Here is a 12,401-nt window from a genome sequence, read left to right as displayed (position 1 = left end):
GGAGTTTATATCTCAATTTTAAGGGATTTTGGTGAAGATTAGACTTGGTTTTGGCTGAATTTCAGACTGAAACTCGAAGATGAAGAAGAAGAAGACGTGACATACATTATATTAAAGAAATTGTAGAAAAATTGTATTCTGTTGTTTATTTTTTTTCTTTTATTCATTTAACTATTGTATGAAAGTTGAACAACATTGTAAAAAAGTTGTATTTAAGTGGTATTATATTGTAGTTGTATATAACTTAGTAGAAATAATGTACGAAAATTATAGATAATTTGTAGATAAGTTGTATAATATATAATTAGTTGTATGAAATTTATTTTTACTATGTATAAATCAAATACAAAATATACAAAAGACCTATTGTATAATTTTTGTATAAAATTTGTATTTAAGTTGTATGTTATTGTAGTTGTATTTAACTGGGTGGAATAATGTGTGAAAGTTGTAGAAAATTGTCGATAAGTTGTATTCCTCTATAACAGGAGATGTTAGCATATCAAGTAACTTTAGTGTTCCAGACGAACATGCATGAAAATAAAGATAAATTCTGTTATGAACAGTTTGTAGAAATTTTGTAGATAATTTGTAGAAACATTGAAATTCTGTATTTTCATATTAATTTTTCAAATAATATGTAGTTTTATTGTAGAATAAATGTAGAAATTTTGTAGATATTGTGAAAATCCATACTGATATATATATATATATTTATATATTTACTCTGACATGTAGTTTATTTATAGATAAAATGTAGATAAAGTGTAGGACATTTATATACAACCAGAATTTGATATAAAATGTAACAGCACAAACATGCAACTGTGTTCTCATTGGTGATATTCAATTCCATATTGAAATCGTGAACAGTTATACACAACGGATATGATCCTAAGTTTTTGTTTTCCTTTTTCGTCTCTATGTATACACGAACACCTATATCGTTCCTAATTTTCATTGGCGGACAATGCTCGTTGATAATGTATTTGATTTCTATAATTTTTTCGGATATATACAACTATAATATAATACCACTTAAATACAATTTTTTTACAATGTTGTTCAACTTTCGTACAATAGTTAAATGAATAAAAGAAAAATAAATAAACAACAGAATATAATTTTTCTACAATTTCTGCAATATAATGTATGTCATGTCTTCTTCTTCTTCTTCTTCTTCTTCTTCTTCTTCTTCTTCTTCTTCATCTTCGAGTTTCATTCAGCCAAAACCAAGTCTAATCTTCACCAAAACCCCTCAAAATTGAGATATAAACTCCAAACTATATTCCCAATTATTTGCAACAACACCCAATCCAAACAAATAATAATTTTTAAAAACCCAAATTCGAATTCAAAGTTTCAAAGCTTTTAATGGCTTTCAATGGTGGAATTGCTGCTCTCTTTTCCTTTCCTCTTATATTACTGAAATTTGGGATTGAGAGATAGAGAGAGACGTAGAGAGAATTCTCAATTCTTTGCAACAACATCCAATCCAAACAAACAAGGTCTTTTGAAAACTCAAATTCGAATTCAAAGCTTCAAAGCTTTTTAATGGTTGTCAATGATGGAGGGGTTACAGATTTTCACTGATTTTAGAAGAGAAAATCGTGGGTGATTGAAGAGGAAATCGTGGGTGATTGAAGAGGAAATCGTGGGGTGTGGTTTGATACGTGAGTGAGGTGGTGGGATTTGGAGAGAGAAACTTGGGGGAGTGGGAATATTTAATTCCCCAATATTAGTGCGCCTAAATAAGGAAGCATACAGCTACAATGATTCCTTATTTAATAAATTGTCTATATTTTGTAGAAATATTATTAGTATGGCGGGTAATATGCAAATTATGAATATATTTGGTAATATAGTTTCGTATATGCTATGTAAACTAAAATTTTCCTTCTACCTTTGATGTGTGGCCCACATTTAAGATATGATATGATTGTACTGTAGTGGGTGAAGTAAGAAGTATCTTGCTGTTTCAAGGAGTACCTTCACCAAATGATCTGAACCGTTCATTCCAGGCTTGGACAAAGGTCTCTGTTTTTCTTTTTTAACTTTTTTTTTTTTGTGGAGAAAAATTGAAAATTGAAAATAAAAATCTATGATGGATTCTTTGGTTTTCTTTTTTTCTTCCTTTTTTTTTACTTTTCTAGTTTTTCGCTCCTATATTTTGTGCCCGTGGTGAAAATGATTGTGGTTGGTGTAATCGTGTAAGCAAAATTATAAGCATTCGAGTATTGGTTCCTTTCCCCTCTTTTTTACTTTTTTTTTTCTCCATATCTCTTTGGAGTTGGTGAATGGAGCAAATGGCAATGATAATTTGACAAAATGATGGCCACTTTTTATGTGTTATTTGTTGAAATTGATATGAAACCAAGGAAAAAAAAAATCTACCCCATCTTTTTTCTTCCCTCTCACTGTATTTGTAGAGTAACTTTTACCTAAAAAGATGGTTAAAGAGAAGTTTGTTAAGCGTCTGTAATTTTCCTTTTATTATCATTGAATTGAATATATCTTAGTTTGATATTACTTGGAAGTTCACCTTTTCCAGGTATTGTATTGTCTTATTTGCAATCTTTAATATTTACAAAAACAAATTATAGACTAATATTTAACGTCCGTGTTCTTCATTAATCTGACAATAGGGTCATTATTTTATCTCTTGTAGTATTCTTTAATTTATTATGTTTTACGTTTGGGAAGTATTGGCTTGTCATTTACCACAGAAGAGAAGTAAACAACAATTAGTTTATTAGTACTAATTAAGAAAGTAAGTGCCGCTTATATGGCAAGTTTCTAATTTTGTGGTGGAGTTGCTTTTCCATTAGTTTATTTAGTTACAATAGCATAGACTTGTAAAGTCTTCAAAGACTCAACTGACGACTCCCAAACCAAAATTTACGTCAAAGTTTTGTCTGATAAAGTAAGAGAATGAAATTTCCACTGAAAACAGGAGTTATTTTTCCAACTAATATAACACATTATGTTGCCAACCTTAACAAATATTCTGTTAATAATCTTAATTGTCCTTTTGCTTCCACCTAATTGTCTTGTTATAGTTCTTGGCATTTGATATCTATTGCACTAAGGGGTTCATTCGAATCCTCATTGACAGAAAATTACATTTTCTATACAAGGTTAAAATTAATTTTTTATGAATATATAATAAATATTGATTCCCTTTAACTTTTCGTACGTTTATTTCTTTATATTTTTATTTTTCTTTGTAAATTTTTTGGCTCCGCCACTTATTGTTTGTTCAAATATGGGTCAAAAGGAGAAGAGTGTGTTGAATGGAACCTTAACCCTAGAAACAAGTTAAGAACTCTATTGATGAACTCTCACTTAATCTTGAAGCTTTTAAATTTTTATAAATTATATTTTTTTTCCTTTTTGCTTTAATTAAAGTAGGAAACAAGTTTGGATTCCTCACTCTTAACTACTAAAGGTCTTTCGAGTCCAGTTTGAAAATGAAATGTTTTATTTTTTTAGAGGCTTATCTCTATTGCGAAAACTTGAATTAATTGCATCAACATGAATGCCTAAAAACATGCTCTAACAAAAATGAAGGACCGTTTGTCTATAAATTTTTTTTTGAAAATGTTTGATTGTTTTTTCCAAAACCGTGTCTGTTCATGAAATTTTGAATTTTTTTCGAAAATGAGTTTTTTTTCAAAATTTTCAGAATTTTTTGTTTCCCCACTCACAAAAATACAATATTTTTTAAAGCGTATCTAAATATAATTTCAAATTCTAAATACCATTTTCAACTTAGCTTCAAATACTATTTTTTTTTTCCATTAAAAAAATTAAAATTTTTATGTCCAAACGCCGGCTAAGGAAAAGGCACTAAGAAAATTACAGGACAAATAAGAAGAGGAAAAAAAGGATGTGTAGAGAGGAGTAGCAGCAGAGAAAAAAACAGTGAAATAAGAGAGGAGAAAAGGGAGCAGGGTCTTCGGATTGACGTTTGTTTGTTTGTTTGTTCGCATATGGCCTTTGCGTGATAAGTAGGAAAAGCTGAAACTACTCTCAATTCCACGCCTCTTGGTTTCCACCAAAACTTGAATCATAGTAATAGAATTGTTATTTTTCCTCATTCTCCCTAACGATAAGGGAAAGAAATTTGTCACTATGAAATTTCTACTACATTATTTAGAGAAATGGTTTGGGAGTAAATTATTTTCTTTATTGTTTTTGTTTTTCATTCGGTGTTTGATACTTTTGGGTCTAACTAATGCAAATTTGCGCCGAAAAATTCCACTTTGGAGGTTAAACAATCTCTACTAAAGGCGACTCTATTTCCAATGAGGCTTGATTAAAGATGAAATCGTATTTATCATCGGATTTTACTTTCCACTTTTGCTGTTGATAGTTGTTGAACTACTAAAGTTGCCAAAAATTGTTTACTTGACTAACCATTTCATTTAAGAATTTTCTTCAGTTCAGCTCCAAAATAAATTCATGAAGAAGTATTAGGAAATTCGCATGAAATATCATAGGTGTTTAACCAAAAATTACTTGTTTACCTGGTGTCCCTTTGTCTAGGAGGATCCACTGTTTTGATGCCGGGTTTATTTGAATTCAATACTTCGTTTAATTTATCAGTAAAAATAACTAACATTGCAACAAAAAGGAGTAGTAGATATGAACACATATTTTTAAAAACTATAATGAATTTATGCGAAGAATCTTAAAGGTTGAAATTGTACGGTTTAAATGTTGGATCCATCTCTATCCTTCCGGGGTTCATGACCAATTTGTTGTTGGTATTGTTTGCTATGAAGTTAAAAATGGATCTCAAAATTATGCATGCAGAGGCCAATTCCACCAAGACAGGTTCAAAATCTCTAGTCATCGAACTCAGAATGTATGTGGATATTAGTAGTTTTCTATATATATATATATATATATATATATATACACTTTTTATCTTCTTAAATTTATATGTATTTCGAGTCAAAAGCAGTGAATACGGCATAGTGACAATAATTTAGATGCATCAGTGCCAGTTGATGACTTACTCCGGGGGATATATGAAGATGAAATCTAGCATGGTACCCAGTCTATAGCCGTTATCCATCACTTTCACATATCCAAATGTGAGTCAAAAGGCAAAAAATGATAGGATCTGGAGAAAGAATAATACAGCAGAGAGATTTCTTTTGCTTTCATGGTACCAGTAGATCTCTGTGTTTCTGTGGTGGTTAAAGAGGAGCCAGTACACCAGATTCTTCCAATCCTTTTCATCTCTCTCTCTCTTTTTTAGTTCTGCTTTTCTTCTGTCTCTAATCTTTTATTGCTTTCACAATGGCTGTCTGCTACCAACTACTAATATTTCTCCTACACAAAGTACCTCCTTTCACAAGGGCTGTCTAGCTACTCTCTTTTTTCTCCTTTGCCTAGTGCTTTTGTTAGTCTTTGCAATAAAGAATTATCACTTGTGCTCGGACTCTCTGAAAATATCGATGGCCAAAAATAGTATTCTTTTTAGGATCCAATAAGCAGCAGCTGTCTTGGAAAATCCGCACAATATAGCTTTCTCAGACCTATTCTGGCTTAATTCACATAATACTTGGATAACCAATTCTATCATTGTATTGAGATCTCCTTTTTGCAATAATAATTGCATTAACATTAAATTTTAAGTGCTAATGCAGCAAGTTTCCAGCAACAAGAATCTATAATCTACATAAAATGGCACTCTGAAGTTCCAATAATTGGAAGACCAATGTCCCTACAGGACTAGCTACAAAAGCAGAAATGTACAAACAAAAGAAACTAATCAGAATTCCGGAGAGGAAGTAGCCATTTTCCAAAAGTGAGAAGATTCACTCATTTCTGAGATTTGAAGTTCATACAAAATCACCCCATAAAGTAAAACAATGTAGAGGACATGATGTTTAAGATGCTTTACCAGAAGCTGATGAAATACAAGAATTTACTATCTGGCTCTTTTGTTATGCCATCCCAACCAGGCATACAAGGAATAAGGAACCATACACTCCTAAGATCTTTTCAATCATTGTTGTTAACTTACAACATATTACTTTCAAATAATACTATTCAAGAAATTGAGTTCATCGAACTAGGTTAAGAAAACGTCTCCAACACCTCTCATAAATGAAGGCCTAAGGGAAAATAAATCATATACACCCTTTTCAACCAGAGTTCACTTTCTAAACTAACTCAATCAGACATCCAGCTTCTTCTCTTTATCCTAGACTTCAAATAAGAATTCACTTAAATCAACTCAGCCTCAAAATCTTTTTTATTCACGGTAGCTGTCCCCTACTTGTCTCTGACACAAGATATATCATCATTTCCATAATAAATTTGTATGGTTACTCATTTGAAAGATTAGAATGGTCTGCTTGTCAAGTGAGAGGTACCACACGTTCCCCTGGTTGCTGGATTGAATATAACCTCGATGCTGCTGTTTTCCAACCCACTTTTACACCAAGCAACATTACTTATCTCTGTGGCTAATGTGGCCAACTCATGGCTTGAGAAGGATGGAGCCTCAGTGTAGTCAATAAACTCAGGTCCCAACAGTGAACTTCTGTTATTTTCCAGACTGGCATTGCCACAACAGCCATGGCCACACTGGTGAGGCACTAATCTGTCAGTGAAAGCTCCTTCAAGCAACTTGCTTACCCCAAGATCCGGCACTTGGATAGGAGTTAGTCTTGGAGTTTGCAGTTGGGTTTCTGGGACATTCATAGAACCATATACGCTAAAAGCACTTATACGAGCTACAGGACGGAAGATAGTAGGAGGATCATGTGCTACATCACTCCGTTGAACTTCTTCGTGACTCTTAGCCTCATAGTGATTATCTTCTTGGTTTTCCTGAGAGCTAACATCTTTTCCTTCTATAGCTTTCGAAGAATTCACATCACCGCATGATTGGGTTTCCTCAGAGGATGCTTTTGATTTTTCTGCACTAACGTCTTCCGGAACATTGCTGGAGTCACTTCTCAACTTACCAAGTTCGGCACAGCGGCGCCTCAAGGTTGAATTCCAATGATTTTTAATTGCATTATCTGTTCTACCTGGCAAAAGCCTTGCAATTGACGCCCATTTGTTCCCATGAACAGCATGGGCCTGAAGGATAATCCGATCTTCTTCATCTGTCAAGAGTCGCAGAATTGTTAGTTCCATTCACCAGCTAGTTGTATTGTATAAACTTGAACAACGATAGTTGCTTCTTAGGATCAGAAGCTATGGGTGAAACAACTGGAAACTAAGAAGTATATCTAGTTTGATGTAGCACATAACCAAATCTTCACATATATGCAGAACTCCACATTTCACAGTAGGTATTTTAGATGCTAAGAGGTTAATTTGTTAACCACGGGAAAGGACCAAGTCCTCAACGCAGCGAAGATGCAACCTCAACACTTCTGCTTTCCCTCCTTTACTTCTCAAACAAATAGGAAAGTAGTCCATGCACTCCCTCTTTTACTTCCCAACCCAACTTAGCATAGGAGAAGTTGTCAATAACCAGCATGTCTCTGTTGGTCGGTATTATTAGCTTCTTGGTAACCCAACATATAATCTTCTAAACTGCAAAATAATCTGATATTTCACAGAGCTATGCTTTCTAGTTAAGAGTCAAAAGAAACACCAATAATTCTTCCATCCAATTTGTGTGACACCATTCGGTTGGGACTAAGGTAGAAAACATTAGAATGATTATTGAAAAGTTAGTTTGCTGAAAAACATCATCTCAAAATTTTAAATGTTAACAGATTAAGTTAAAATCTTAAAATTTGTGAAATTTCCACAGAAAAAGAGTATCAACAGAGGAAGGTTGTCATAAGTAATAGAGGCTGAGAAGAACCAGCAAAGGCATCATAACCTTGTTCACTAATTTGCTGCAACCTATCTGTAGTCAACTTTTAGTCAGTATTATTAGATGTGATCATTTCGATGCTTAGAGCAATAAAGAGATGCGAAGTGAGCGGTCCTCGCTTTGCATGGATGACACAAAGAAATTTTGAAGAAGTGTACGCTTCGGACAATAAGGCGCAAAGCGATACAAGAAGAAATGACCGGTTAATTGAAAATGAAGGCCTTCTGCTATCTCCGTACGAGGATTTCTGAAAGGTGACCTATTCTTAACGATCAGTTGTCTACTTCTCGAGAATGGGAGAAACAGGGTCACGTGGCCAGTCACAGTGGCAAAGATACTTGGACTTGAGTGCAGTCCGATCTGCTAAAACCCCTTGATATATGTCTTACGTGATGAGTATTTTCAGGTTAATAGAGTTTTAAATACATTGAGAGTTGCAATGAGCGCAAACTTTATAATTATCAAGACACAAGGACTAGCTGGGGGTGGAAATACTAGTGCAAGTTCAACCATTTTTTGAGGTTGCACTTTTGCACTTCAGACTATGTCATCATCATTCAGATTTTTCATCATCCTGTCTTTTGATTCAAGATTTGGCTGGCTGGGTCACCAAACACACCCTTGCTTTTCTACTTTAAATTTACAACAGTGCCACTGTTAAAAAGCACCCTGAACTCTTGTGCAAGGAAAAATAGATTACAAGTTAGGATTTTGAGAAGATTTAGACTCGTACTGTTCATATTTAACCACACTAAGTAAAGTTCTAGTTTGTTTACCTTTTAATCACAAAATAATACTGGGTCTTTTATTTTTTCTCGCACTGTAAATATGTTTTTCTTTTTTCCCGCCCTATAAATATGTTGTTGGCTCTATTTCCTTTCTTCTTTGTCCAAAACGTAATCCTGTATAGGAAAAGGATCCAAAAGAATGGAAATAACAGTCTGATTTACATGTCAAAAATGTTTGTGGTGTAGATGATCGCTTGAATGATCCGTGATTTACATGTCAAAAATGTTTGTGGTGTAGATGATCGCTTGAATGATCCATGACTTAAACCTGAAGGCATTTGGACATCGTTAACTTCATCAAGCCCTGAGCCAATCTTCCCTTCAAGGTTGTTCAGCTTATGACTATATAATTTCCCAACCTAAAGGTCATCAGAATATCGAGTGCAGTTAATACCTTCTGTTCAGGATTTTATTGACCTTAAGTTGAAAATTACTTAAATCTTGACACAAATTAAAAATCCGAACTTATTTGAACCAAACATCAATACACTACAAAATCAAAAGGGGAAACTACATTTCACCTAAATACACAACCATGGCCAATACCTTCTCTTCAAGAATCCATTAACATCAGGTCGAAAATCCTAACTTTGCTTGAACTACATTTCGCCAGAACAGTCAACTATGCTTACTATCTTCTGCTCAAGATTCTTCTGACCTCAGATTGAAAGTCCAAAGATTAAGTTTGACCTCCCCCTACAAATCTGAACGACACTCGCACTAAAACCAGTACACTAGAAAATCATAAGTCCAAACAACATTTTACCAGAATACTCAGCTATGGTTAATAACTTCTGTTCAAGACTTTATGTTCAGTATTTTAATTCTATCAGCTTAAAGAATCCAAACTTCCTGACCCAGATTTAAAAAAAAAACACTTTCCTAAGCTTAAGCATCAATGCTGTACCAAAACACATTAGTAGAAACAAGGGAATCAGAAATAAAACCTTTTTACCAAATGATCACAAAAAAACAAACAAACAAAAAAAACAGAAGAACACCAAGTAGAAACTACATTTCACCATAATAACCAACTATGGTGAATATCTTCTGTTCAGTATTTTAATGCCCTCGGGTTAAAAGTCCAAACTTTTCTTGAACTAAACATCAATACACTACTAAACCACAAATGAAAACCACATTTCACCAGATTACCTAACTATACTCAATACCTTCTGTCATAATTTTATCTTGACCACAGATTAAAAATCCAAATTTTGCTTGAACTAAACATCAATGCTGTACAAAAGTCACAAGTAGAAACTAAATTTCCATATAAAAAACAAAACCCTTTTACCAAATGGTTAAACACACAACAAAAGGTTTTTAAAAAAAAAGAAAAACGTGGCAGTTGAAAGTTACCGGAGAAGGGTTTGCGTTTAACAGCAGGGTCAAGCTGATTACACCATCTTAAGCGACACGATTTACCCGATCTACCGGGAATTCCTCGAGCGATCAAACTCCAATTCCTTGCCCCAAAATTACTTACTAAACGACTAAGTATAGCATCTTCTTCAGGTGACCACGGTCCTTTTACGCGGTCTGCTGTTTTCTTTCTATCACTGCTTCCACTTCCATCTTCCAGCATCAACGCTTCCTCGTCGTCTCCGCCAACGCTATCGCCGGCGTCGCCACTTCCGCCGCCGTAATACCCCTCAAGATTTTCCGGGATATTGTTTTCCATTTTTGAAATTTTTTTAGTAGGCAATTTTTTTTTTTTGGTTGAAGGGTGTTTTAAATTTGATGTTTGTTTAGTTTTGAGTACCCGCCTAGTGCAACTGCAAACAGCAGAAAGGTAGGTATAGCGAGCGAGTGAGGACAGCTTGCAGTTTCTCAAGACAAGTTTTTGGGTAACTTCTATTTTTCCTTTTTTATCCTTGTAGTCTAAGGGGTCGTTTGACTCGGTGTATATAAGAATAAATGAATAATACTAAAAGCTTCTAAATTCAACTTATTTTGGGAAGTATTTTTCTCAAAAGTACTAAGGTAGTTTTGGTGAGAACTAGCTTGGTTATTTAATTTGAAAAGTACTTTTGAGTAGCAATTAATGTTTGGCTAAGCTTGTAAAAAGGTGAGAACTAGTTTGTGTTTAACTATTTAATTTGAAAAGTACTTTTGAATAACAATTAATGTTTGGCTAAGCTTGTAAAAAGTTCTTCTAAGCGTATTTTGCTCAAAAGTGCTTTTCAAAAAAGTATTTTTGGAGAGAAGCTAATTTTTTGTGCTTCTTAGAAACTATTTTCGCTTCTCCTCAAAAACACTTTTTTTTCCTTTTAGGATGTGTTTGGTATGACGAAAAATATTTTTCGGAAAATATTTTCCCATTTTTCACTGTTTGGTTGCAAAAAATAGTTCGAAAAAGGTTTTTTTAGATGTTACATTTTCCTGAAATTGGAGGAAAATGACTTCCCTAGAAAAAGTTAGGAAAATATTTTCCAAAAACTCCACTTATCCACACATCTAACCCCAACCCCCGCCCCCTTCTCTCCCCTACCTCACCTCTCCTACCCCCTCTCTCCAAAAATGCTTTTGTTTCAAATTTTATTTTTTTTCCCGTCACCACCCACCCTGCTAACACTCCTACACAATTTTTTTTTATTTTTTTACTTTTTTTTTTGTATTTTCAAATTTCTATTTTTTCGTTTTTCTGCAGCCCCTGCCCCTTCTCCCTACAAAAAAAAATATTTTTTGCTTTTTTTATATCTTCAAATTTTTATTTTTTTTGCACCTCACCACCCACCGTGCACCCTCCACCCCACAAAAAAAGTTTTACTTTATAATTTTAAATTTTGATTTTTTTCATTTTTCTACACACCCTCTCCCCTCTTTTTTTTTTTTTTTATATTACCCAGAAAAAAATTTAACATATATTTTAAGTTTTAGTTTTTTCATCTTTCGTTTTACAGGTTCGAAATTTTACAAGTTCCAAAGTTATGAGTTCAGAGGTTTATGTATTTGGAAGTTTACGGATATTTAGAAATTATAAAGTTTACGGGTTCGAAAGTTCGCGATTTCGAAAGTTTAGTGGTTCAGAAGTTTATGAAATTTATGGGTTCGGAAGGTTGTTGGTTCGAAAGTTTATGACTTCATGTTTATTGTATCTAAATTATTTATGAATACTCTTGAGAAGTTTTTTCCCTTAAATTGCGTACCAAACACCGAAAAATGAGTAAGATTACTACTTATTTTCTAAGAAAATATTTTCTTGGAAAATATTTTTCGTTATACCAAACACATCCTTAAAAGCTTGGTCAAACACTTTAATTTTAGAAAGAAAAAAAAAGCACTTTTGCCTCAAAAGAAGCTTGGCCAAATAGGTTAGTTAAGCTGAGATCAATTATGTTGGGATTAGTTATGCTAAGATTATTTCTTATCGACTATTTGGTTTGGTATACTAAGGGGTCGTTTGGTAGGGTGTATAAAAATAATGCGGAATAAGGTTAGATAGATATTATTTCTTATCTACTATTTGGTGTGATGTATTAAAATTATAATGCATTGCATAATTTTTAAGACAAATAGTTGTTTACAAAAATGTCCTTCATATTCTCTAGCTTTAAGGGACTTTAAGGACAATTTTGTCTTTACCATACTAATACATGCATTAATTGCCTTGGTATTATTAATGCCATGGTTTTCTATGCATTACTTATACATAGGAAAATACCAAGTATGATGTATAACTAATACTTGTATTAGTTATACAAGTATTGTATTAGTTATACACAGGTTGATAAAAATGTACCGAACAAGGT

The 12,401-nt window shown here is 33.3% G+C and overlaps 1 protein-coding gene across 1 annotated transcript; it reads right to left on the bottom strand.

Moving 5' to 3' along the window:
- Positions 1 to 5,891: 5,891 nt before the first annotated feature.
- LOC104232281 (transcription factor MYB1) lies at positions 5,892 to 10,467 on the bottom strand. Its single transcript, XM_009785453.2, has 2 exons — positions 10,009 to 10,467; positions 5,892 to 7,133 (listed from the first exon to the last, which is right to left on the bottom strand). The coding sequence occupies exons 1-2, from the start codon at positions 10,328 to 10,330 to the stop codon at positions 6,361 to 6,363; spliced, it is 1,095 nt and encodes a 364-aa protein (XP_009783755.1). The 5' UTR covers positions 10,331 to 10,467; the 3' UTR covers positions 5,892 to 6,360.
- Positions 10,468 to 12,401: the final 1,934 nt, after the last annotated feature.

This window comes from Nicotiana sylvestris, chromosome 7 (assembly GCF_000393655.2).
Source record: "Nicotiana sylvestris chromosome 7, ASM39365v2, whole genome shotgun sequence".
NCBI classification, from domain to species: Eukaryota; Viridiplantae; Streptophyta; class Magnoliopsida; order Solanales; family Solanaceae; genus Nicotiana; species Nicotiana sylvestris.
This window is presented reverse-complemented; position numbering and strand designations above follow the sequence as displayed.

Bases quoted from the DNA above. Each gene is read 5' to 3' on its own strand.
- LOC104232281 (XM_009785453.2), bottom strand. From the start codon at position 10,330: ATGGAAAACAATATCCCGGAAAATCTTGAGGGGTATTACGGCGGCGGA. The intron at 7,134-10,008 runs GTAACTTTCAAC...GACTCTTGACAG, and splicing joins TAAACGCAAACCCTTCTCCG to ATGAAGAAGATCGGATTATC.